The sequence below is a fragment of the Ochotona curzoniae genome, unplaced genomic scaffold (genome assembly GCF_017591425.1).
Source record: "Ochotona curzoniae isolate NIBS_2020 unplaced genomic scaffold, NIBS_Ocur_1.0 contig_3255, whole genome shotgun sequence".
Taxonomy (NCBI): Eukaryota; Metazoa; Chordata; class Mammalia; order Lagomorpha; family Ochotonidae; genus Ochotona; species Ochotona curzoniae.
Window position 1 is genome coordinate 772,518 of NW_024465777.1, and position 23,791 is coordinate 796,308.

A 23,791-nucleotide genomic window follows, 5' to 3' on the forward strand; every position below is an offset into this window, starting at 1 on the left:
TGGACTCCTGGGGCTCTGGAAAGTCCTGTTGTAGTCCCAGTGCTCACTTCAAAAGTGGCTGCTGAGGGTCAGAGAGCCAAAGGAGCTTGTGGGGGTTAAACAGCCTGTGTGGGATCATGGAACTGGGATCCTTCCCAGCTTTCTTATTGGGGTCCCTCTTCTGACTGATGCCCCTCCTCTTCTCTCCTCTCTAGCCACAGGCTCACACCCACCAATCCACATCCCCTCCAGCCACTTCTCCAACCCCTCCAGCCGAGTGGTCAATGGTGTTCCTGTAGAGCCTCACAACAAGTATCCCTGGCAGGTAAGAGCAACCCCAGCTGCACTGACTCCCACTATGGGCTTGGGACTCCATGTTCTGATTGCAAAGTCTCAAATTCTGACCCCACAGCTCGCTTTGAAACCCTCACATCAATATTCTAGTTTATAGACCTGTAAGAGTCAACCTCGCACAGAGATTTTACCCATGCCATCTACAAATCTCATTGGACTGTTGGCAAATTAAGAGTCATCTGGGGTAGGGAAAGTCTTAACTCAAGCAGCTGGTACAATAATAGAGGAATCCAAGCTCTATATAGAGGCAGAGCTGTGGACTCAGTTCCACTTTCCTGAGTCTCAGAGCAGGGTCTAAGAGCTGGGGCACATAGAGTAGAGTGAAGGGCAGCGCTGAGGGTGAGGTTTGCTGTGGAATACAGTAGCCATTGGCCATATAGGGAATTCATATGTGAATTAAATGCAATTGCATCCAACATTTAGTTTCTCTATGCCATCCACACTTTAAGTGTCCTAGAAATGCATGTGGCCAGTGGTTCCCAACTTCAACAGCAGAAACAGAGAACATGTCCAGTGCAGGGTCAAGCAGTCTGGATTGGAAGGGAGCAGTGCTGTAGCCCTGTCAGGCACATGGCTCCTCCAGCAGTGACTTAGCCCTGCCATTGCAGCAGGAAAGCAGCCAGAGAGCATGTGTGCCTGAGTGAGCATCCTATGTGCAGTCAGCATCTGTGTGCACACAGACCACAGCCAGCCTGGGAACCGAGGGCCACACTTCACTCCCCCACCCTTGGTCTCCAGGGAGATATTGAGAATCTGAATGAATAGGAAATGAGAATGGAGGCAAAAGGAGTCAGAGTGAGCTGTGCTTCAGAAGCTCTAGAGGGCCTTGAAGAGCTGAGGTGCAGAAGAATGGGAACCTAAAAGAAAAGATGGTCCCGGAGGCTCTCAGGAGACAGAACATGTGATGCTTCCCTAGAGGGAAGCGAATGCTGGGGTTCTCAGGGTGGAGAGACTGAGAATCCCAATGATCCCTGAGGTAAAAAGGATAGGACTTTCATGAGCGGATGTGCAGGTTGTCCACTGCGTCACTCAGAAGAAGGGCTATTCTTCTCTGTGAACACACAGTGCACAATCTACAGTTGTGACCTAAACCTCTTATCTTTTCTGGGCTTCCAGGTTCTCTTGCAGTATCAGGTGAGTGGAGGCTGGTCCTTCACCTGTGGAGGGACCCTCATCGGTCGTTCCTGGGTTATGACTGCTGCCCACTGCATCTCGTGAGTTCTCCTTCTGCCCCACCCCTGCACTGTCCTTTGTCCCTGTGTGAGAGCCAGGAAGCCCAGGCCATGGAGTGATTATGCAGAGTTGGCATTCAGGCCCAAACTGACCTCCACTACTCTGACCTGGCAGGAGCGGCCGGACATACCGGGTCGTGTTGGGCGAGTATGACCGCTCAGTGATAGAGGGACCTGAGCAGTTCATCACTGTGGAAAAGGCCTTTGTACACGAAGACTATGATGGAGATGGGTGAGTGAATTCCAGCCTGGACCGGGCTCCTGTGTTCTTCCCTCCATGACCACAGCTCAACTAGTCCCACACCAGTGTTCATGTGGCTGATAATTTACTGATGAGAGTTCACAGTCAGGAGCAGAAACATTAGAAACCCAATACAGGACTTAGAGACTATCGTCATGGAAACCCCAGTGCACCCCCACAAGGAGCCTGTGGCTGTAAAAAGTGAGACACAAGAGAAATGTCCAGAGTGACAGCAGGCAGAGCAGTGGTCCCCATGGTGTGGTCTGTGGGGGCACCAGCCGCAGTGTAACCTGGGAACCCTGTGAGTGATGTCAGACCTCAGGCCTTGGCCAGAAATAGTCTCAGAGCCTGGGATTGGGTCCCAGAATACTGGATGCCTTTTTAAAAAAAATTGTTTATTACTTATATTTATTTGAAAATCAGAGAGAGAAAGAAATGTTTCTTCTACTTATTCAAATCCAAATGTCTGCAAGATTTACACCCACATGAGATGAGAGCCAGGAGGCTGAAAATCTGTCAGGATGTGCAAGCAGGAGGCAGAGTTCAGGCAACAGAGCCCCCAGCTGCTTTTGCAGGTGTACATGAGGAGGAAGCTGGAACAGAGCAGCTGAGACTGGCACCTGGCACTGTGATGGGGGATGTAGCCCCTAACCAGTGAGCTACCTGTCCCCCAATAACTATGTGCCACAGCTATCCTGGGCATTATGATGCAGCTGCAAGATGAGACCATAAGTAGTACTAGGACAACTGCCAAGGCCTGACGGCTTCTGGAAGCTTCTGAAGTCTTAGAAGAAGAAAGTAGTAGCAGGAGTCTCCAAGGCCATTAGGCTATACATGATATTGAAGATATATTTATTTATTACTGAAAAGGCAGAGCTACAGATGTAAGGAGACAGAGATCCTCCATCCTCTGGTTCAGTTCCCAAATTGTAGCAGTAACCAGAGCTGATACAGTCTAAAACAGAAGCTTTTTCCATGTCTCCCACAACGGGGCAGGAACCCAAGGACCTGGGCCATCATCCACTGCTTTCCCAGGCCATAAGCAGGAAGCTAAATAAGAAGTTGAGCAGACAGATATCAAACCAGTACCCATTTCTGAATCCAGCACCTATGGGGTCCAGCCTGAAATGGTACCATACCATGCTTCCAACTGATGTCTTTGTCCCCACAGCAATGATATCGCCCTCCTCAAGCTGTCTGAATGTGCCGAGCTGACGGATGAGGTCAAGCCTGCCCGCCTCCCTCCTGCTGGCTACATCCTACCCCATGGGACGGAATGCTACGTCAGTGGCTGGGGCCGGCTCACCAGTACGTATTGACCAGGGACCATGGCAGAAAGACAGGGCCTGGGGGCCAGGGACGCATGTTAATTTATGTCCAGTTTAAGAGATTTTCTATTTCTCAAGAATCCCAAACTGAGCATCTTGAAGGCTTTCATGTGCTAGATCAGGAACATAGAGTCACACACAGTATGAAGATGGTGTAACTGGGAGACGCCCTCAGGCCAGGAGAGCCCTGGGACTCCATGGCACTCCCCAGGCTCCTAGCCTGCCCTCTGGCCCTCATTGCTCTCTGTCTTTGCAGCTGGTGGGCTACTCCCAAATGTACTGCAGGAAGGGCTGCTGCCCGTGGTGGACTTTGAACACTGCTCCCAGCCTGACTGGTGGGGATCCTATGTGGATGAAACCATGGTGTGCGCCGGCGGGTATGAAGTCTCTGGCTGCAACGTGAGTCACTTAACAGCAGTCCCAGGTGGGAAGGATCCCAGGTCCCTCTGCCATCTCCATGGAGGCAAAGGAGCTGTCCGCTCTGTTGACCCCTCTTGGGCTTCTGATCAGACTGATTTAAGCCAGCACAACCCACATACTCTGACTCCTGGCCCAGCTAACAGGCTCCCTCACCTGGGACCATCACTGTCCTCCTCCTGCTCAGGCTTCCCCAGCAGCACAGCCGGGACACTCACACCACCATCTGAAGTCACCCACTCTGGGCTCTGCAGGGATCCTCAACCACTGTGCTGTGGCAGCTGAGTCCTCCTAGGCAGCAGGGAAGGTGCTGCCAGCAGGGGGCGCTGGCGTCTCTCGGGGCTCCCTCTGTGCCAGGGGCTGTGCTGAGGTCCTGTGTGGGTCCCTTCCTGCTCAGCAGCTGTGGTAGCACAGACCCTGGTCCTGGCCAGCTGAGGCCCTGAGGGTGGGGGAGGTGCAGCAGTGTAGGTGTGTCTGCAACCCCCAGGTCAGGGACAATTCCTTCCAGGTGAGACATGGCAGCTCAGTCCCCACCCCTCTGACCATCACAGGGTGACTCTGGAGGACCCCTCAACTGTCCCGGAGTGAACTGTGAGTGGGAGGTCAACGGCATAGCCAGCTTTGTTTCTGCCCGTGGCTGCAACACAGAGAAGAAGCCCACGGTGTTCACCCGCGTGTCAGCCTACATTGACTGGATTAAGAAGGTGAGGACTGAGGAGCCGGGATGACTCCAGGTTGGGAGTTCTCTTACAGGAGGCTGGGTGACATGGTAGGAGGGTAGATCCTGGTGAGGGGCAGCAGGGAACCCAGAAGGGCAGTGGGGGAAGGAGCCTTGGGGACATTCCCGAGCGGCCTGTGGATGTGCTCTGCTCTGTGTGGCCTCAGAATTTAACAGGCTTTGGGTGGAATTTGCACTTCCGTATTCAGTGAGGGTTTCTAATTGTGTCCTCTGGTACGGTCCTTACTTGTCATAGAGGACAGAGGGACACAGGGACATGTGGCCACCTCGTGGTGTGGGTGTGAAAGGAGCAATAATGGTGAGGCATAGTGAGAGCAATGATGCAAGTTGGGGTCCAGACATCATCAAGGACAGCTTGTTAGAGAGAAAGAGTTAATACTGTCCATGATAGCGGAGGTGACCATCAATTAGAGACCATGTAAATGTGCACCAGTCCAGTGATGGGGTTGTTGGATAATAGCTAATCCTGAATGGAGCAAGTATTGTGGTCACCACTGCCATTAGAGGAAGAAGCTGAGGCTCAGAGAGGGCAGGACACTCTCTCGGCTCACACAGGGAAGGAGTGGTCAAGCAGGGAATTGACCCTAGTTCCCTTTGACTGCAGAATCCATGACGCTAACCAGGATGTTCTGTCCCCTCTCTGCTCATTTCCAGACAATTGAGGAAAACCTTCCATGCCCGTGCTGATCCCACATGTTTATAAAGAATAAAAATCTCCCAGCAAAGCAAAATAATAAATAAATAAATAAAAATAAAAATCACTCAGAAAGTCCTGAGTTGGGTCTCTTTCCTCCATTGCCTCTTCCCCTCTGGCCTGTTCCTGAGATCTGAGAGCTGGTGTGCAGAGATGAGACCAGAATCAGCATCTCACATGAGGACCAGGAGCTCCTGTGGCCCTGGATGAGGAGTTGTGAAGGGGTGACCATCCTCTGGGTTGGATGGGACTGTGGGTTCTCAGTCCCAGGATTTCAGTGTGGAAACTGAGGCAGTCCCAGCACAACTGGGACAAACAGGTCCCCCAGGATAGAGTCCCTCAGAGAATCCGTGCAGGCACAGCACAAAGTGACACCTGCAGAGAACCTGAGCTTGCCCCCTATTGAGAGGCTCGTGGTAGAGTGGAAGGACCAGGGGTTTCTGCCTCCACTGACTGGCAGAAGGAGGGGGGCTGTGGTCATTTATTCATTCAGTATCATTAATCCCTCATTTCAGAGGAGGGCTCTGAGAGGGACAGATGGTTCCTGCTCTGAAGTGATTCATTATTTTCAGAGAAATGCATTTGTTGGTGTTGGGTGCATCAGGTAAAGCCTCTGCCTGCAGTGCCTGCATCCCATATGGACACGAGTTCAAGTCCCCACTCCTCTGCTTCTGAACCAACTCCCTGCAGATGGCCTGGGGGAAAAGTGGAAGATGGCCCAAGTCCTGGGCACCTGGTCTTGCTTGGGAGACCTGGAAGAATTTCCTGGCTGCATTTCCTGGCTGCTGGCTTCAGATCAGCCCTGCTGTGCTGTGGTGGTCATTTAGGAGTCCTAGATGAAAGATCATTTATCTGCCTCTGATTCCTGGCTTTGTCTTGATTCAGCTACAGCTGTTAATACCAATTTGAGTGAATAAGCAGATGGGAGATCTTTGTGTCTCTTCCTCTCCCACTGTAAATCTGACTTACAAATAAAAATTAAATAAAGAATCAAGATGGCAGAATAGGATAAGGACATGTTTAAACAGATGGAGAAATATTAGCCGGCGTGAACCAGAGAGGGCACATTCCAGTAAATAGAAGAAGACAAAACAACAGCTGAGGGGTACCTGGAGACTGACAGACACAGGAAAGCATTGGACATAATGGTGTGGTGTTGCAGTGACTGATACCCCAGCAGCATTCAGCAAACGGCGATCTGAAGCCCACCGGCAGCCGGAACTCCACCAACAACCAGATGGGAAGGGACTTTCAAGAGAGCTCAGGAGGTGAACCCAGACAAAGAACTGTCCATCCTGCTGGTCTGTTTGATTTGACCAGGAGCAGAGACAGAGTGGCAGATCCCAGACCAGCGATGGGAAAACAGGATGGATTTCATAGCCCAGTCGGCCTCCTAGAGCTGAATCAGGCACCATTTTGTTTAAGGAAACAAGGGCTATGGGGCAGAACTGCACGTGCACTGAGCTGGGCGTGAACTCATTTCTGGCTCAGTGAGCTGCAACAACGTAACATCCTGCAGGTTCCACCCAAGACAGGTCCAGGTAGCCCTCAGATCTGAAGAACTCTAGTAGTGGCACATCAGGCACCATTTCTTACAGTGTGGCAAAGAATTTAAGACTGCAGAGGACAACAGTGAGATATGCATGTGCTGAGCTCAGTGAGAACTCACTAAGCTCAGTGTATTGCATTGGTCCCACAGAAAAATAACGATGTCTATGGCATCATAAGGGACAAAACATGTCCATGTGATCACCGGCCCAGCTGCAATTGCCAACATGGAGCGAGTGGGCCAGCAGGCCAGGCCAGCAATGCGAGGAGGAGCTCAGATGTCTGGGGTGGCTGATAGGGCAGATAGCAGTGGCAAGCACTCAGCCCGGGATGCTGGAGCCAAAGAATGCCACTCCTGCCCACACGCAGCCTCCCAGGGGCCCTGTGGACCTCTGAGAAGTGTCACTATATCCGACTGGCAGGCAGTGATCAAGAATGCAGACATGTCTGAGGACATGCAACAGGATGCTGTTGACTGCGCCACAAGGCCACGGAGAAGTACAACATAGAGAAGGACATTGCTGCCTAAATCAAGAAGGAATTTGACAAGAAACACAATCCTACCTGGCAATGTATTCATAGGCTGAAATTTGGCTGAAATTTTGGCACAGATGAGACAAAGCACTTCATCTATTTTTACTTGGGTCAAGTTGCAATCCTCCTCTTCGAGTCAGGCTAGGTGGCTGTGGCTGTGGTGACAGTGGAGGCGGTGATGGCAGCAGGCAGTGTTGCTGGGACTGTTCTTGCACTGGGGCCAGCATCAGAATGTCCTCTCCAATAACTGTGCTACTGCATGGACTGTATACTCGATTTCATGTGTATGTCACAGTAAACAAAACCAAACTCCTTTCTGTTTAGTTGCCTGGGGAAGAAGGCCGGTTTATGTTTATTTTTCAAGATTTTTTAAAAACTTATTTTGGTTGTATTGCACTAGGAAATCTCTCCCTGCCTCTCTTTTCTCTTTCTTTTTCTTTCTCTCTCATTACACAAAATAAAAAGCCCTTAACAACCCTCCCCCTTTAAATATAGGTCAATGTGGCCATCAGACCTAACAGTCAACAGCTTCTGGCAAGATGAGCACCAATAACAACCTAGCTATATAGGAAACCTGGAGTCTCCCTAATCCTGGGACCTACTCCAACTGGAAGTAGAAGAAACGTTGTACAGAAAATGGTGTAGCCTAAGCATGGTATCACAGGAAGTGGAGACTGATGAGTCAGGAGCTGGGATTACAGTGACCATGGTGAAAATCTAACGTAAGAACCCAGATCTGGGACTTGCAGGAGGAAGTGGCACAAGTGAATGTAAACTAAAAGATGTGTATTGGGCCCAGTGGCATGGCCAAGCCTCTGAAGTCCTCGCCTTGAACGCACCCAGGATCACGTGTGTATGCCGGTTCTAATCCCAGTGACCCCACTTCCCATCCAGCTCCCTGCCTGTTGCCTCAGAAAGCAGTCGAGGACGGCCCAATGCTTTGGGACCCTGCACCCGCGTGGGAGACCCGGAAGAGGTTCCTGATTCCCGTCTTCGGATCGGCGCAGCACCAGCCATTGCGCTCACTTGGGGAGTGAAACATGGGACGGAAGATCTTGCTCTCTGACTGTTCTCCTCTCTGTATATCTGACTTTGTAATAAAAAATAAATCATAACAAAAAAGCTGTGTACCAACTGCAATAAGAAAAATCAAACTGTAGACCTGTGGGTGACACAGCTTAGAAACCTGCTCCAAAGAGAAGAACCAGATAACCAGAGGTACAATGATCAAAAACAGAAGAAGAGACAGAGGCGCAATGAATATTACTGAAGACTCCCCTGCAAAGGAGCAAAACCTTTTGCCAACATCAAAATTAACTGAGGAAGACATCAAGAAAATGGGGGACATAGAATTCAAAACACTTGTTATAAAACTTATCAATAACAAGAAGCATGTAAAAGCAGGCATTCAAGGAATTTCAGGAATATGTCACACTGAAAATGACTCAAATGAAAACTATCTATAATAAATGAAGAATACAGTGGAACAAATTAAAAGGACAGTGCAGAGTCTCCAAAATAGAATGAAACAAGCAAAGAGAGAATCCCAAAATTAGAAGATATTTCCTGTCACCAGGGCGCAACAAACAAAAAGCTGGAAGCAGAACTGGATCAGGCCAAAAAAGGAGTATTCAAGAATCGAAAGACATTGCTAAAAGGCCAAATATAAGAGTTACAGGAGTCCCAGAATGTGCAGAAAAAGAAGCTGGGATTACAAATGCATTTAATGAAATCATAAGGGAAAATTTCCCTAATCTGGAGAAAGAATTGGGAAACAACATCCAGGAGGGGCACAGAACTCCCAACAGGCTTGAACAAAGCAATCTTCACCATGACACATGATAATACAGTTCTCTTCAATCAAACATAAGAAAAACATCCGTAAATGGGCACGTGAAAAAAAATCAACTGACATATAAAGGAATGACAATTAAACTCACAAGAGACCTCTCACAGGAAACTCTACAGACAAGAAGAGAATGGAGTGACATGTTCCAGATTCTAAAAGAAAAAACTATTGGCCCAGGATAACATATCCAGCAAGGCTTTCCTTTGTCTTTGAAAATGAAATAAAATTATTCCACAGTCAAGAAAAGTTAAAAGAATATGCCTCTTCCAAACCTCCCTTACAAATGATACTTCAAGATGTTCTCTTAACAAAAAAAGGAATAGCGCCCACCAAACCAAAGGCAAAAGTGAAGAACATTCCAGTAAAACAACAAAAGACTAAAGCAATGAACAACCCATTACTAAAATGATAGAACCAAATTATCAGGGCCTGTTGTGATAGCGTTGTGGTTAAGGTCCTTGCTTTGCACGCACCGGGATCCCATATGGTCGCTGGTTCTAACCCTAGCACCCTGCTTCCCATCCAGCTCTCTCGTTGTGGCCTGGGAAAGTAGTTGAGGATGGCCCAAAGCCTTGGGACCCTGCACCCACGTGGGAGATGTGAAAGAGCTCCTGGTTCCTGGCTTCGGATTGGCTCAGCTCCAGCCATTGTGATCACTTGTTGTGTGAATCATCAGATGGAAGATCTTCCTCTCTGTCTCTCCTCCTCTCTAATATCTGCCTTTCTAATAAAAACAAATAAATCTTTAAAAAAAATTACCAACTATTTGTATTAACCCTGAATGCAAACAGCTTACAGTCATCAATCAAACATCACAGATTAGTAGACTGGATAAAAGAACAAAAAATCAGTAGCTTTTTAATACAGCATAGTGTCAGTAGCTCAGGTTCCTTTAAAAAACAACAAAGACTATTGCTTCCAACTTCCTTTTTAATTACAGAATGTTAATCACCTGATTCTCCTGTAGAAATCACTGGTGTGCAGCATAAGCTGGCAGAGGTTGGCACTGGGGGCTAAATCTGTCAAGTTAAACTCCAAAACCATGTGGAGAGTGTAAAATTCGAGAGCGGAAGTGGCCTAGTAGGGAAATAGTGGACACCGCCCTCTTGGGTTACCACTCCCACTGGAGAGCATGAAAACCAGGACAGGGGCAGGAGTGGCTAGACAAAAAGGCACCCACCAGTATGTGTATGGGCTGAATAGTAGGTTGGTTGGGTTGAACTAGGCTTCAATGCCCATTGACAAGTATGAGAGCTAAATGGGATGTGGGACAGACTGAACAAGTCTGCTGTACCTACTGGCATGCATGGGAACCAGGGTAGGGGGCAGGCCTGGTGGAGGTTATGAGGAGTCACCCAACTAGGTTGCTGCTCCCACTGGTTTGCATGAGGGCCAAGTATGAAGTGGGCAGGATTGGGCTGGACTGCAACACCCACTGGTTCAAGTGGAAGACAGCGATGGAAACAGAACTGACCAAGCAATTGCAACGACCAGCATGTGTATAAGCTGATTGGGGTGGCGGACTGTGTTGGACCCTGTACTGGCAAACACACACAAGAATCAGGTCTGGGATCACCTCAGATGTAGTTTCTTTGGAGATCCCTCCAACTGAACTGCTGATTCCAGAACCCCAACCATGAAGACTATGTCAGCCAGTGGATTCTGAAGAGATTTCATCATGCTTGGAAGAGCGATATGGGTAGCAGTTTAGAACTATTAAACTATTAAAACTGCTTGAACAGGACTCTCGGAGCATGCCTCACATCGGGGAACTGGGATGGGTGGGAGGCTGGGTGGGGCTTCTCCCTTTGTTTCTCCCCTGACCCCAGATACAGGGGAAAACAGTGATGATAGTAGTGTGGAAACAATGGTATTACCCACTTTTCTATAGCCCTTGACCCTTTGCACCCTAGTCAACTAAGTAAGATTATAAAATAATAATAATTATAATTAAAAAGTACAAAAAAAGAAATAATTGCCAAGCCATTCATTCCTTTAACCAACAGGGTCAACAATTTGATTTTTCCAAAGGACATTACTTATTAGTGCCCACATTTTAGACTTCTGCTTTGAGAAATAATTTTTTAAAACTTATTTTTGTTTATTTGAAAGGCAGGGTGACAGAGAGAGGGTGAGACAGAAGGAGGAAGAGATCTTCCATCTGCTGGTTGACCCTCCCAATGGCCATAACAGTCAGGGCTTCTCCAGGCTGCAGTCAGGAACCCGGAAGTCCATCTGGGTCACCCAGTTCAGGTCTCTCACAGCTTTGGACGACAGGACCCAGGTACCTGGGCTGTCCTCCACTGCCTTCCCAGGTGCGTTAGGAAGGAGTTAGATCAGAAGTGGAACAGCCAGGACTCTAGCCAATACACAGTCTTGGGATCTTAAACACTACACCACATGTCAGCCAACATATAGGTGAATTTTTATTATCTATTTCTTTCTCCTTTGAGTGACTGTAAGAGACCAAGAGACAGCTGTCACTCTCACCCATTGGTACACTCCCAAAATTTCTGCAATGGCCAGGACTGGGCTGGGTTGAAGGTGAGAGCTTGAAACTCAACGAGGTCTTTCACATGGGTGGTAAGAACATGGTCTCTAGGGCAATGACCTACTGAAGCCCAGGTCTGCATTGACAGCATGCTGGAGTCAGGAGCTGGAGCTGAATATGGAAGGTGAGAACTATAGATGAACTATAGAACTATGTGGGACACAGGCATCCTGATCACTGAGGTGGGAGAGTGTCTGCCCTCAGGTGCAATAATTAAAGAGAGAGAGAGAGAGATTTCATCTGCTGGTTCACTCTCCAAATAGCCACAAGAACTGGAACTGGGACATCCTGAAGCCAGGAGACAAAACTCAAGATGCATTTCCTGCTGTGTGGTAAGGGCCCCAGGCATAAGGCCAGTCTTTGCTGATTTCCAAAACACATCAGCAGGAAGCTAGATCAGAAGTAGAACAGTCAGGTCTTGAACTGGCACACAAATGAGATGCTGGCATCACAGGTGATTGCCTTACCCACTATGCCACCCTGCCAGCTCCTAATTGCTGAAAATTGTTAAACAGTTAAATTTCCCACTGCAACAAACCCTCCCCTTCGCCTGGGATGGCTGCTTCTTTCTGTTCCCGTGCCTGCTTCCCTAGTGGGGATTGTCCATTTAGTCTTCAGTTATCATGCTAGTTTCAGGCTGTTTCCTAATGTTACCTGGTTCCTGTTGACAGTGCACCTTGGAACACAGGGCAGTATTGGTGTTCCTAAACAACATGTTCATGGATATGAATAAAATGGAAGATTTCTACCCTTCCTCTAGCTGAAACCAACACTCTGCCTGGCTCTCACAGTCTTGTGACTCAGATGACACCCAGTTTATGCGTTTCTTCCGCCTGGAAGTTACTGGAGCTTTTCCTCCTGATGTTCCATGTAGCTGAGGGTTTATTCTCACCTTTACAGGACTATTCTCCCATATTTATTTGGAAAATCTATAGAACTTATGGTTTATAGAGTAAGTGTGTACCAATATGAGACTGCTGCTGTTTGCTTCACCTGCTTGTAAACACTGAAGTTCCCAATGTGATGCTTGTTGCCCTACCTGGCAGGGTGGATCTGAAGGAGCCACAGTGGATATTCTATGAACATATGAGAGGTTTCGAAGGCCTTCCAATGCAAGGTTTCCATCCTCCCCAGGTGAGGCTGTAACATGCACTTCAATGCCTCGCTAACTTTTGGCATTCATAACCCTTCAGGGGACAAACTACACTGCCTGAGGTGAGGAAATTGGGGCTGAAGAAGTCAGGCAGCATGCCTAGGGCCCCACAGCTCTGCAGAGCCTGAATTCACACCAAGCCTGACTCTGTTTAGACCAGAACAGGGGGTTGCTGGTAACGTCCGCTAGAACTATCAGAGCAAAAGTGTAAAGAACACTGTCAGCCTGGAAACAGCTTCCTGTGGAGGTGCCAGGCCCAAGTGGCTGCGAAATAGCAAGAACTTAAAGCAAGGTGCCTGAGAGGTCAGAGAAAGATTGCTTGGCCCAAGACACGACTGCTTGAGGCGTCACCTGCTCCCTTCCAAGGGCACATTTGCAGTCAGAGCACCTGCAGTGCCCACTCTGATACGGGACACAGTGTCCCAAGTGGCAACTCAGCCAGCGTGTCAAGTACCTGCTTCTCTCTTCTGGGTTATCTCCTCTCTCTCTGTTCCCCCAGTCCTCCATTCACCCTCGCATTCACTCATTTACTATCCATTCTACTAACATAAACCAAGCTCCAGCTCTGTGTCAGGACATAGGAGCGCATCTCCAACACTCCTCTGGACCACCAGGAAGAGCTGGTGATGAGAACTCTTCTCAGAGAAAGCCTGCAGTGAGGACCGTGGCTCACGCGCGCCCCCTGCTGCTCACCTGAGATGCGACAAGCTGGGCTGTAGGGCAACAGGGCCCCTGTAGGAAGAAACCCCTGGCACTGTCCTCTTGGGTCCTACCCTGTAACTGAGGCTGGCAGCTCCACCTGGGGGGTTCTGGGATTGGGTCTTTTCAGAAATGTTAAATGTGCCAGCTTTGCCAAATCCTGACCACAAACTGCTTTAACAAGCAGTGGGGAGATTTTTTTCACATGCACATTTTAATATCTTTTCCTTATTGTCGATTGAAAGGGGCTTGATTATAACTTGTCAAGATGAAGATTTTTTTTGGTCAGTTATGGTGGGAGTTCTGTGCCCCTCCTGGATGTTTCCCAATTCTTTCTCCTTATTAGGGAAATTTTCTTTATTGTTTCATTAAATACACTTTTAAATTCAGCTTCTCTTTCTGTACATTCTGAAACTCCCATAACTCTTATATTTGTCCTTTTAATGGTGTCTCTTAATTCTTGAATACCTTTTGACCAGCTCTACTTTCAGCTTTTTGATTGCTTCCTCATTGGGACTAGAAATTACTTGCATTCTGGAGATATTTTTTAAAGATTTATTTAATTTATTTTTAAAAAGGAGACATACAGAGGAGAGAGGAAGATCTTACGACCAATGGTTCATTCCCCAAGTGAGCGCAACAGCTGGAGCTGTGCCAGTACGAAGCAGGGAGCCAGGAGCTTCTTACAGGTCTCCCACGCTGGTGCAGGGTCCCAAAGCTTTGGTCGGTCCTCAACTGCTTTCCCAGGCCACAAGCAGAGAGCTGGATAGAAATAGGCCACCAGGACTAGAATTGGCCACTATAAGGGATCCTGGCACGTGCAAGCCGAGGAGTTTAACCATTATACTATCGCACTGAGCCCATCAATTCTGAGATTCTTTCTGCTGCCTCCTATTTCTATTACTGAAACTTTCACTGAAGTTTTAATTTGCTCTATTATGTCCTTCATTTCCAATAATTCAGCTTGATTTTGTTTTTGTGCAGCCTTTTCCTCTGTGGCACTCCTTAAATTTCTTGAATGCCTGCTTTACATGTTTCTCATTGTTGACAAGAACCTTTGTAATGAGTTTTCTGAAATATTTCTTTCAAGATTTATTTTTATTATAAAATCAAATATACAGAGAACAGGAGAGACAGAGAGGAAGATTTTCCATCTGGTAATTCAATACCAGATGACCACTATGGCAGGAGCTATACTAATCCAAAGCCAGGATTCCGGAGCCTCTTCCTGGTCTACACACACACACACACACACACCACACACATACACACACACACACACAGATTTAACCCGAGACCTGATTCTCTCACAGGCCATATACAGCCATGGGCAGGCCCACAATTACCTGACAGCAATTCTGAATCTCAATGGTGTGTACTGTGGTATGATCTCATCAAATGTGCCCCTACTACTCAATTATAAGTGCTGGGGACATGGTGAAGGAATAAAGTATGTAAAAAAAACAGGAGAGAGGAAGACTTGGGTGTGGAGCACAGCAGTTAGCATGCTGGTCAGGCTCTCTGTGTCCCACACTGGCAGAGTGCCTGGTTTTAGACTGCATCTCACTCCACTTGCAGTATCAGCTTCGTGCTAACACACACACTGTGAGTCACATCAGGGGACTTGGGCCTCTTGCTATCCATAGGGGAGACCTGATGGAGTTCCAGGCTCCATGATTTGCCCAAGCCCAGTTCTGTCTGTTGAAGTCACTTGGGGAGTAAAGTAGCAGGATAAAGCTCTCTATACCCCTGTATCTCTGTCCAAAGAAAACCAGGAGACTCATTCATCTCTTAATTATGGAATGCATTACTAGAACATGGAATACATTGCTGGAACACATAATACACCTACGACCTGAGAGAGAGTCCTGGCTCCTGGCTTCAGATTGGCGCAGCACCAGCCATTGCAGTAACTTGGGGAGTGAATCATCAGACAGAAGATCTTTCTCTCTGTCTCTCCTCCTCTCTGTATATATCTGATTTTGAAATAAAAATAAATAAATCTTTAAAAAAAAAGAGAAGAGTGGCACTGCCAAGCGATATGATGACCGATTGGCTAGCAGCCATCCTAACATTGATTTTAGGTCCCAGATCTGCAAGAACCTTCTGTGGTTCTTCCAGAGCCTGAACACACGTTCGTCTTCTCGCTTCATGCTAGGCAAAGGTTCAGGAGGTCCCACTAATGAGGATGCAGCTCAGCCAGGGACATCATCAGACTCTTCTAGGAGATGCTGCAAATGGCTGAGACATGAAGGGCTCACATGGAGCACACTGGGGACATGCTGGTGCAGGGTCACTCAAGGCTGTCTCGTCTCAGCAGCCTCTCTTCACACACCCCAATGTCATCTGGAGTCAGCGTCACTGGTTAAGTCTCAGTGCTTCTTGGTCCAGATACAGGAGAAAGCAAACCAGATACAGGAGAAAGCAAACTAAAAGTCCTCTTAGGTGCAGAATCTAACCACGCCATGGAAATCAGAGACACCATTCCCTTTAACCTTTTCTTTGACTGAGTGTGAGAAAAATCCATTTGAACCTGTGGTTGGACCTGTCTCTTGGGCAAGGCAGCTTTATTTCCTGGGACTGTGCACTGCAGGCCTTTCTCGGCCTGCTGGTTGTGACTTTCACAAGGACTAGCCTTTCTTCTGCCTGCTGCCTCCATCTCATGCACTTTTTGACCTACTTCAATGTATTGATCCCAGGCTTACACGTGTCACAGCAAGATAAGCTGTAGCCTTTGTTGCCAGCAATCTAATGAGAGCATGCATCAAATACTGGCTGCTTCACTTCTAACATGGCTCCCTGAAAATGTGCCTTTGAGGCAACAGAGGAAGTCCCTGAGTACTCAGCCCCCCTCCCATGCAGGGAAGACCCAGATCAAAGTTTAGGGTCCTGGTGTCAGCCTTTGCAAGACCTGACTCTTATAGACACCTGTGGAGTGACCCAGCACATAAATGATCTCTCTTCTCTCTTTCTTGCTTTCTGTAATTTTTCAAAGAAATAAAGAACATCTTGAGCAAACAACATATACATATATGTGTATATATGTGCGTGTATATACATGTATATATGTGTGTGCACATGTGTATATATGTGTATGTATATATGTGTATATTTGTGGACATATGTATGTATGTGAGAGAGAGAGTTCCTATGTGTTCTACCAAGCCATCAGCTCTGACTTTCAGAATCCATGCTCTGGCTTTGGGGCCTGAATGGGAGCTGCTGTAAGCACACCCACAACTCCTTGAATTACCTGAAATATCAATGTCTGTGTCCACAGTAAACATGCACCGTGGGAACTAAGCAAGCTGACATAAGTCAGTATCTGAGAAGGTGAAATGAGCAGGAGAGGTGTGAGCCAGAGATAAGACCTAGGGCTGTGGTGTTCTTGAACTGCCAAACACAAGCAGCCCTGACCTCTCTTCTAGACTCAGGATTTAAATTGGAGGAAAATGGAGGAAGAGGTCACACAGGGCCATTATCAGCACAGAGCTCTCACCTGAGCTGTGCGGCTCACACTTCCTCAATCCCCATCACTGGTTTTCCTACAGCAATCTGGTGCTGCATACTACTGCGGCAAATGAGAGATTGATCCACTGTGCCACAATACTGCCCTGACCCAGGTAAAGGTAAAAGAAATCCATGTGGGAAAATAGAAGCCCGGTGCCATGGCCTAGCAGCTAAAGTCCTCACCTTGAGCATGCCTGCACCCATATGTGTGTCGGTTCTAATTCCTGCAGCTCCACTTCCCATCCAGCTCCCTGCTTGTGGCCTGAGAAAGCAGACAAAGACAGCCCAATGCTTTGGGATTCTGCACCCATGTGGGAGACCTGGAGGAATTTCCTGGCTCCTGCTTTCACATCTGCACAGCACCAGCCGTTGCGCTAACTTGGGGAGTGAGTCATCAGACGGAAGATCTTCCTCTCTATCTCTCCTCCTCTCTGTATATCTGACTTAGTAATAAAAATAAATAAATCATTAAAAAAAGATATGCATGTGGAAAAATAATCCAATAATATGGAAGGGGATAAAATGAAAAGCTAAGGACTTTCTTATCATCATTAACATTTGTGATAAATACTTCCAGATATTATGAATGAGACACATGTGAACAAATTCACATATTCTTTTTATTTAGACAAAATGTCATGCATTTTACTATACACTTTTTCATTACCCAGAAAGTCTTAAAGGTCTTATGTTATGAACAAAAATAGTTTTATTTGGGTGGAAAAGTTATTTCTGCTAGCCCTGTGTGTCTCTTCAGTGCTCACTTTCCAGGCAGAGGAGTGAGGTGGAGGACAGGAGTACATTTCTGTGCCTGTGACTCCTTACTAAACCCTATACGATGGGCACAGAATTGTCCATTTGTTTCTAACTTTCTCCCTCCACACACATGTTCTATGATCCAGATCATCTTTGGCAGAGATGTATAACCGAGATGAAGGAAGTAAGCCTGGACCAGTCAGAGGCAAGGCAAGTGGGAAACAGGTTGGGTCCATTCTTCTCTTTTCTCTGACTCCAAGAAGACCCACTTTCCTGGTCAAGGCTACTGATGTGGGTGCAAGTGGATGTGGAGACTGGGAAAAAAGGTTGGTTGCCACTCATAGGATCATGTGGAGGTTAACTCAGCTGCTTGTCATGGGCCAGGACCAGTCTGATGGGTGCCAACACTCATGCCCAGGAGAGCATCTTAAGTGCAGCTCCTGCTCTCTGTACGCTATCCTGCAGCCCTTGGGAGACAGCAAAGGCTTTACAGGCTGGAACTTGACAGAGAATGTACCTCATGGCTCTCTCATTCCATGTGTGAAGCATCAGAAGAGCATCATTAGGGGCACATGAAGCTTCCCAAACAGGGTCAGCCCCTGGGAGCTCACAAGAGGGCACACAGAGCATGGGAACCCAGGGCAACACACATTGAGAAGGGCTCAGCTAAGTGCCCTGGGAGTTCAGAGAGGCAAGCATCACTTTTGGCATGGGAGGCAGAGCTGCCTTTGAGCATAGGGGGCCTTGTGTTGGTTCATGCATCATTAAAAACATTTCTGAGGGCCAAGTCTTTCAGGTAATTAGGCAAAACAACAAAAGTAAGTAAAGTCAGATCCCTGCCTGCTCAAAGTGGTTGGAGTAGCATAGACACAAATCATTGCAACCTGGTGTGTCCCGGGAATGGGAAAAAGCAATGATAACACACAGGCAGTTAGCAGTTGCTGAGACTGACCCAAGGAGACTTCCTAGCAGGGACCTAGGCTAGCCGATAGGGCGAGAGCTGGAGACTGGCAGACAGGAAGGAACAACAGAACCTGCAGGGGTGGGAAAGGACACAAGCACAGTGCTGGTGGAAGGCACAATCCATGATGGGAAGATGCAAGGACCGGGCATACATCCCTTCGTGTCAAAATGTTTTTTCACGGGTCATAGTCACTTCTGGGACATTGGTCTCAAACTTCTTGTCTGTAAAGTAAGTCAAACAATGCCTTGTTACCAAAATAGTGTCTTTCATTGCAGTTTAGAAAAATGTGCACTAAATGAAATACTACTCAGTTACAGTTCAGAACAGTTTCTCTCTAGCATAGACTACTCTTAAGGGGCCAGTGCAGTGGCACAGCAAACTAATCCTCTTGTGTCGTGCTGCCGTCCCATATGGGCACTGAATGTGTCCCAATAAGAATCCGACTCCTGCATGTGGTCTAAGAAGGCAGCATAGACGACTCCATCTCTCGGGCCCCTTGTGTCCACCCAGGAGACCTGGATGAAGCTTCTGGCTCTTGGCTTCATTTGGCTCAGCCTCAGCCATTGGGGGGTAAACCAGTAGATGGAGCTCTCTCTCTGTGTTTCTCCTTCTCTCTGTAAATATGTCTTTCAAATAAAAATAAATAAATTCTTATTTTTAAACATTTTAAGTCATGGTATTTGCTTAATACAGGTGTTGTGTCACCTTTAAAGAACCTCTGACTTGAGGTTATGCTGCTCCTTTGATTTTAATATTTTATGTTGACAATTACATCATTTTCTCTAAAAGTAAACTACTTCTGTTTGCCTTTTGATTCTGCACTGTGTGTTCTTTAAATATGTATACTGCAATTAGTTTGATTAAAAGCTTAGATTGGAAATGCCAGGGTATATTTAAAGTTCATGGAAAATGTAATTAAAAGATAAGTAGCTTTGCATTAAAAAATGTTTGAAATCCATGCATGTCAGAACAGTGACATAAAGCATAGCCCTTGTGGTGATTGGCCTGGTGGTCAAGATCCCATGCCCCTTACTGGAATCCTGTGCTTGGTGCCAGCTCTGCCTCCTGACTTTACCTTCCTGCCAATGCAGACTCTGGGAGGCAGCCATGTTTGCTGAAGGCACTGAGTTCCTGCCCCCCACTAGGAAGGCTGCATTGAATTCCCAGCTTTGGTCCTGGCCCAGCTCTGGCCAGTGCAGGCTGTGGAATGAATCAACAGATGGGAGTCCTAGCTTGTCTTTGTATCACTGTCTCTGTCAGCAAAGATAAAGTTGACTGGGTTCACACCGTGTCTCTGCTATTTATTAGCTATGTGGAGCCTACATAAGATACTGACATTGGTTTGTCTCTTGTAAAATGAAGGCTGCCTACAGTGCCTACCTCATGTTGGAGCAAAGATTTAAAATCTTCCAGAATTCATGTATAGTTTCAATTTTCATTTTTCAGCAAGAGAAATATATGTTTAAGTAAGTAGAAAGTCAGAAGGGCAGAAGTGTGTGGCTGGGGCATGGGCAGAAAGAGAGAGACAGAGAGAGAGTTTAAGACACAGACATATTTCATCTGTAGCCTCACACTCAAATGTCCACAAAAACACACAGCAACAGCATGTTGAAAACCATCCCTCTTCAGCCTAATCTGATTAATCCAGTGAAAAATTCAGAAGAATTTCTAACATTTTGTTTTACTATTAATTATATAAGTTTTTACTTTCATATACTTGAAAGCAGAGAATTAGATGGTCATATACACATGTACAAATAACACACACAAACACAAAAACACACGTGCACACATTGTGATGTGGGGAAGTCTTCCTTCCATCTGCTGGTTCACTCCCCAGTGGCCTCAATAACCAGGACTGGGCCAGGAAAAAACCTCATATCTGGAGTCCAATAAGTCTCCCTGATGGGTGACAGGACCCGTGTGCTTGAACCATCACCTGCCACCCAGGAAATGCAGCAGAAAGCTGGGAGGAAACCAGAATGGAAGGAACACTAACAGGCACTCCTGTATACAATTCCAGAATCTCAGGTCATAGCCTGATTTACTGAGCCTCAAATCCTGTCCCAGTTCTGATCACGTGAAATGATTCTGAAACTTCTGCAGGAATTAGGGCTTCTTGCTGTTGGGTAGAATTGTCTCATGCATGTGCTTTTCATTAGAAGTAGCTATATTAGGATGAATGTGCCACTGCTCATCTGTCAGTAATACACCCTAAGTCCTTGGCTAGTACATGAACTTTACATTTGACCTAAGGATGTTTTAGTGAAAACTGATTACCCTGAAGCAGAAGACAATGATCAAAACATAAGATGAGGCTCATTCATATTGGTTCTGAACACTTACTGAAATGTTGACTTGGCATTTAACTGGTCAATGTCTTATAAATTTCTTACCTATTTGCCAAAATTATCTTTGCTCTCAATGAAAAATGTACTTCCCTAAATACTCTTTCTTAGCTGCTATGGAAGAGATAACTGCTGTTTTTCAAGGACTACATTTATTTCTCTATTGTGGGAGATGTCCTGTAACTCCATCCCTGCACAGGACCTGCTCTGGAGTGAGGCTCCAGCCTCTGTGAATCCATGCAGATGTGGAAGGTGTGTGCAGGCCACCCTGGACAAGGGACAGGTTGCTCTTGGTTGACCACAACAATCACTGCAGCAGGATGCCTGGGGAGCTGGGGAGCAATGTGACAGTCACACGTGTGAAGTAGCTCTGAGAGAAAGAAAATTCACATTTGCTGTCTCACTCTCCAATGGCTGCAAGGGCCGAATCTGAGCAGAACAAGGTCAAAATCCAGAATCCTAATTAAGGTCTCCCACATGGGTGTCAGAGCTCCTGTCATTTAAGTCACCACCTGCGACCTCCCAGGTGCACAGCAGCAGGGAGCTGGAATCAACACCTGGACTAGAACCCAGGCACTCTGACACTGTAAAAAGGACATTCAGGGATTGTATTGACCTCCATATATCCTGCCTCTGGTTTTTGGTTCTTTACCTATTTTCATTGATTGAAAGACAAACTAGGCAAAGGGGAATGAACACAGATTTGCAGAAACCCCCCATCCCTGAGATTCCCTTCCCAAAGACCTGCACCACTTGGGATGGGCCAAGTTGAAGGCTGAAACCTGGAGCTCATTCTAAGCATCCGATATGGGTGGCAGGGACCTAAGCACTTCGATAGTCTACCACTTCTCCAGGTCCGTTAGGGTGGATCTGGATTGGAAGTATAGCAGCCTACATTGGATATACATTCAGTGCTGGAGTCTCAGTGGTGTCTGAATCAGCTATAGCCCTGAATTTTGCTGGAAAAATGAAGTTTGTTAAAAGAAATATTATTTCTATTTCAGAAAATCATTATCATACAAACTTACTATTGCTACTACCATTTGTTTAACTGAGTGAATTGAGTCAGCTATATGATTTATCAATTTACATAACCAGAATTTTATTATAAGACTTAACACCAACCATGACATTACAATTAAATCATTGTATTACATAATAGAACTTTTTATCCATTAGGTAACCTGAAAAAATAATACATATGAATAGCAGATGCTCACACAGGTATAGATGATTAACTGGCCTACTTATTTGTCTCAGATAGTACACAAATAGTGTTCCTGAAATACAAGATAAGCAATGTTTGAATTATTACAGGTCATGTAAATTATTTGTTTTGCAGGAGTATCAAGATGGTAGAATAGGGTAAGAACATGTTTAAACCGATGGAGAAACATTTAATCAGAATGAAGCAAAGAGGACATATTTCAGGAAATAAGAAAGGACAGAACAACAGCAGAGGGGTACCTGGAGACTGACAGACGCAGGAAAGCAGCAAAAACAATGGTGTGGTGTTGCAGTGACTGGTACTCCAGCACGGTGATCTGAACTCCACCAGCAGCCAGAACTCCACCAGCAACCAGGTGGGAAGGGACTTTCACTGGGAGCTTGGGAGGTGAATCCAGACAAAGAACTGTCCATCCTGTTGGTCTGTTTGACTTGACCAGGAGCAGAGACAGAGCAGCAAATCTCAGACGGGCAGTGCAAGAACAGAGTGGATTTCACAGCCCAGTTAGCTCCCTCAAGCTAAATTGGGCGCCATTTTGCATGAGGAGGAAAGGGCAAGGGGAGGATGGAGCATGCTAAGCTGGGAGTGAGTTCATTGCTGACTCGGTGAACTGCAACGATGCAGTATTCTACAGGTTCCACCCAAGACAGATCTGGGTAGCCCTCGGATCTGACGGCCAGCAGATCAAGAATTGTAGTGGTAGTACATCAGGCTCCATTTTGTACACTGTGGCAAGAGCTTAAGGACTGCAGGTCACAACAGTGAACTGAGCATGTGCTGAGCTCGTGAGAACTCGCTGACGTCCCACCGGAAAATAATACCGACTGTGGCATCGTACCGATCAAAATAGGTCCGTGTAGCACCCAGACCTAATGTCCAACAGGTTCCATCAAGATCAGCACCACCAACAACCTAGCTATTTAGGACACTTTGTGTCTCCTCAATCCTGGGACCTGCTCCAACCAGAAGTGGGAGAAAGGTTGCACAGACAATGGTGCAGCCTCAGCGCTGTATCACAGGAGGTGGAGAGTGGTGAGCCAAGAGCTGGGGCTGTAGAGACCACAGTGGAAATATGACATAAGAATCCAGACCTAGAACTTACTGAATGTTGTGGCACATTTGGATGCAAGCAAAGAATTGTGTACCAACTGCAGTAAGTAAAATTGCATTGTAGACCTGTGGGTGACACAGCTTAGAAACCTGCCCCAAGAAGACTCTGCTAACCAGAAGTATAGTGATTAAGAGCAAAAGAAGAGACAAAGGCACAAAGAATATTACTAAAAACTCCCCTGCAAAGGAGCAAAACCCGTTGCCAACCTCAGAGTTAACTGAGGAAGACATCGAGAAAATGGGGGACACAGAATCCATAAGACTCATTTTAAAGATTCTGATCAAAAATGAGAAGCTCATGCAAGAATTCAAAGAATTTAAGGAAGCAGTAAAGAAATCAAGGCTGGTATATCAGAAATTAAGAACACAGTAGAGAAAATTAAAAGTACAGTGGAGAGTCTCCAAAATAGAATGAAGCAAGCAGAAGAATCTCAGAATTGGAAGATACCTCCTGTCACTAGGGGGAAGCAAACAAAAAGCTGGAAGCATAGCTGGATCAGGACCAAAAAAGTATTCAAGAATTGAAAGACACTATTAAGAGGCCAAATATAAGAGTT

General features: G+C 46.6%; 1 protein-coding gene and 1 pseudogene across 1 annotated transcript; both read left to right on the forward strand.

Annotated features, from left to right (window-relative positions):
* The first annotated feature begins 250 nt into the window (after window positions 1-250).
* Window positions 251-9,871, forward strand: LOC121156114 (proproteinase E-like). The gene is made up of 7 exons (XM_040979727.1): window positions 251-304; window positions 1,450-1,547; window positions 1,681-1,797; window positions 2,978-3,114; window positions 3,391-3,533; window positions 4,103-4,255; window positions 9,824-9,871. The coding sequence occupies exons 2-7, from the start codon at window positions 1,525-1,527 to the stop codon at window positions 9,869-9,871; spliced, it is 621 nt and encodes a 206-aa protein (XP_040835661.1). The 5' UTR covers window positions 251-304; window positions 1,450-1,524.
* LOC121156162 lies at window positions 6,760-7,211 on the forward strand (annotated as a pseudogene).
* Window positions 9,872-23,791: the final 13,920 nt, after the last annotated feature.

Excerpts from the sequence above, each read along its gene's own strand:
- LOC121156114 (XM_040979727.1), top strand. The coding sequence starts at position 1,525 with ATGACTGCTGCCCACTGCATCTC. Across the intron at positions 1,548-1,680 it reads ACTGCTGCCCACTGCATCTC|GAGCGGCCGGACATACCGGG; the intron begins GTGAGTTCTCCT and ends CTGACCTGGCAG. Across the intron at positions 3,115-3,390 it reads TGGCTGGGGCCGGCTCACCA|CTGGTGGGCTACTCCCAAAT; the intron begins GTACGTATTGAC and ends CTGTCTTTGCAG.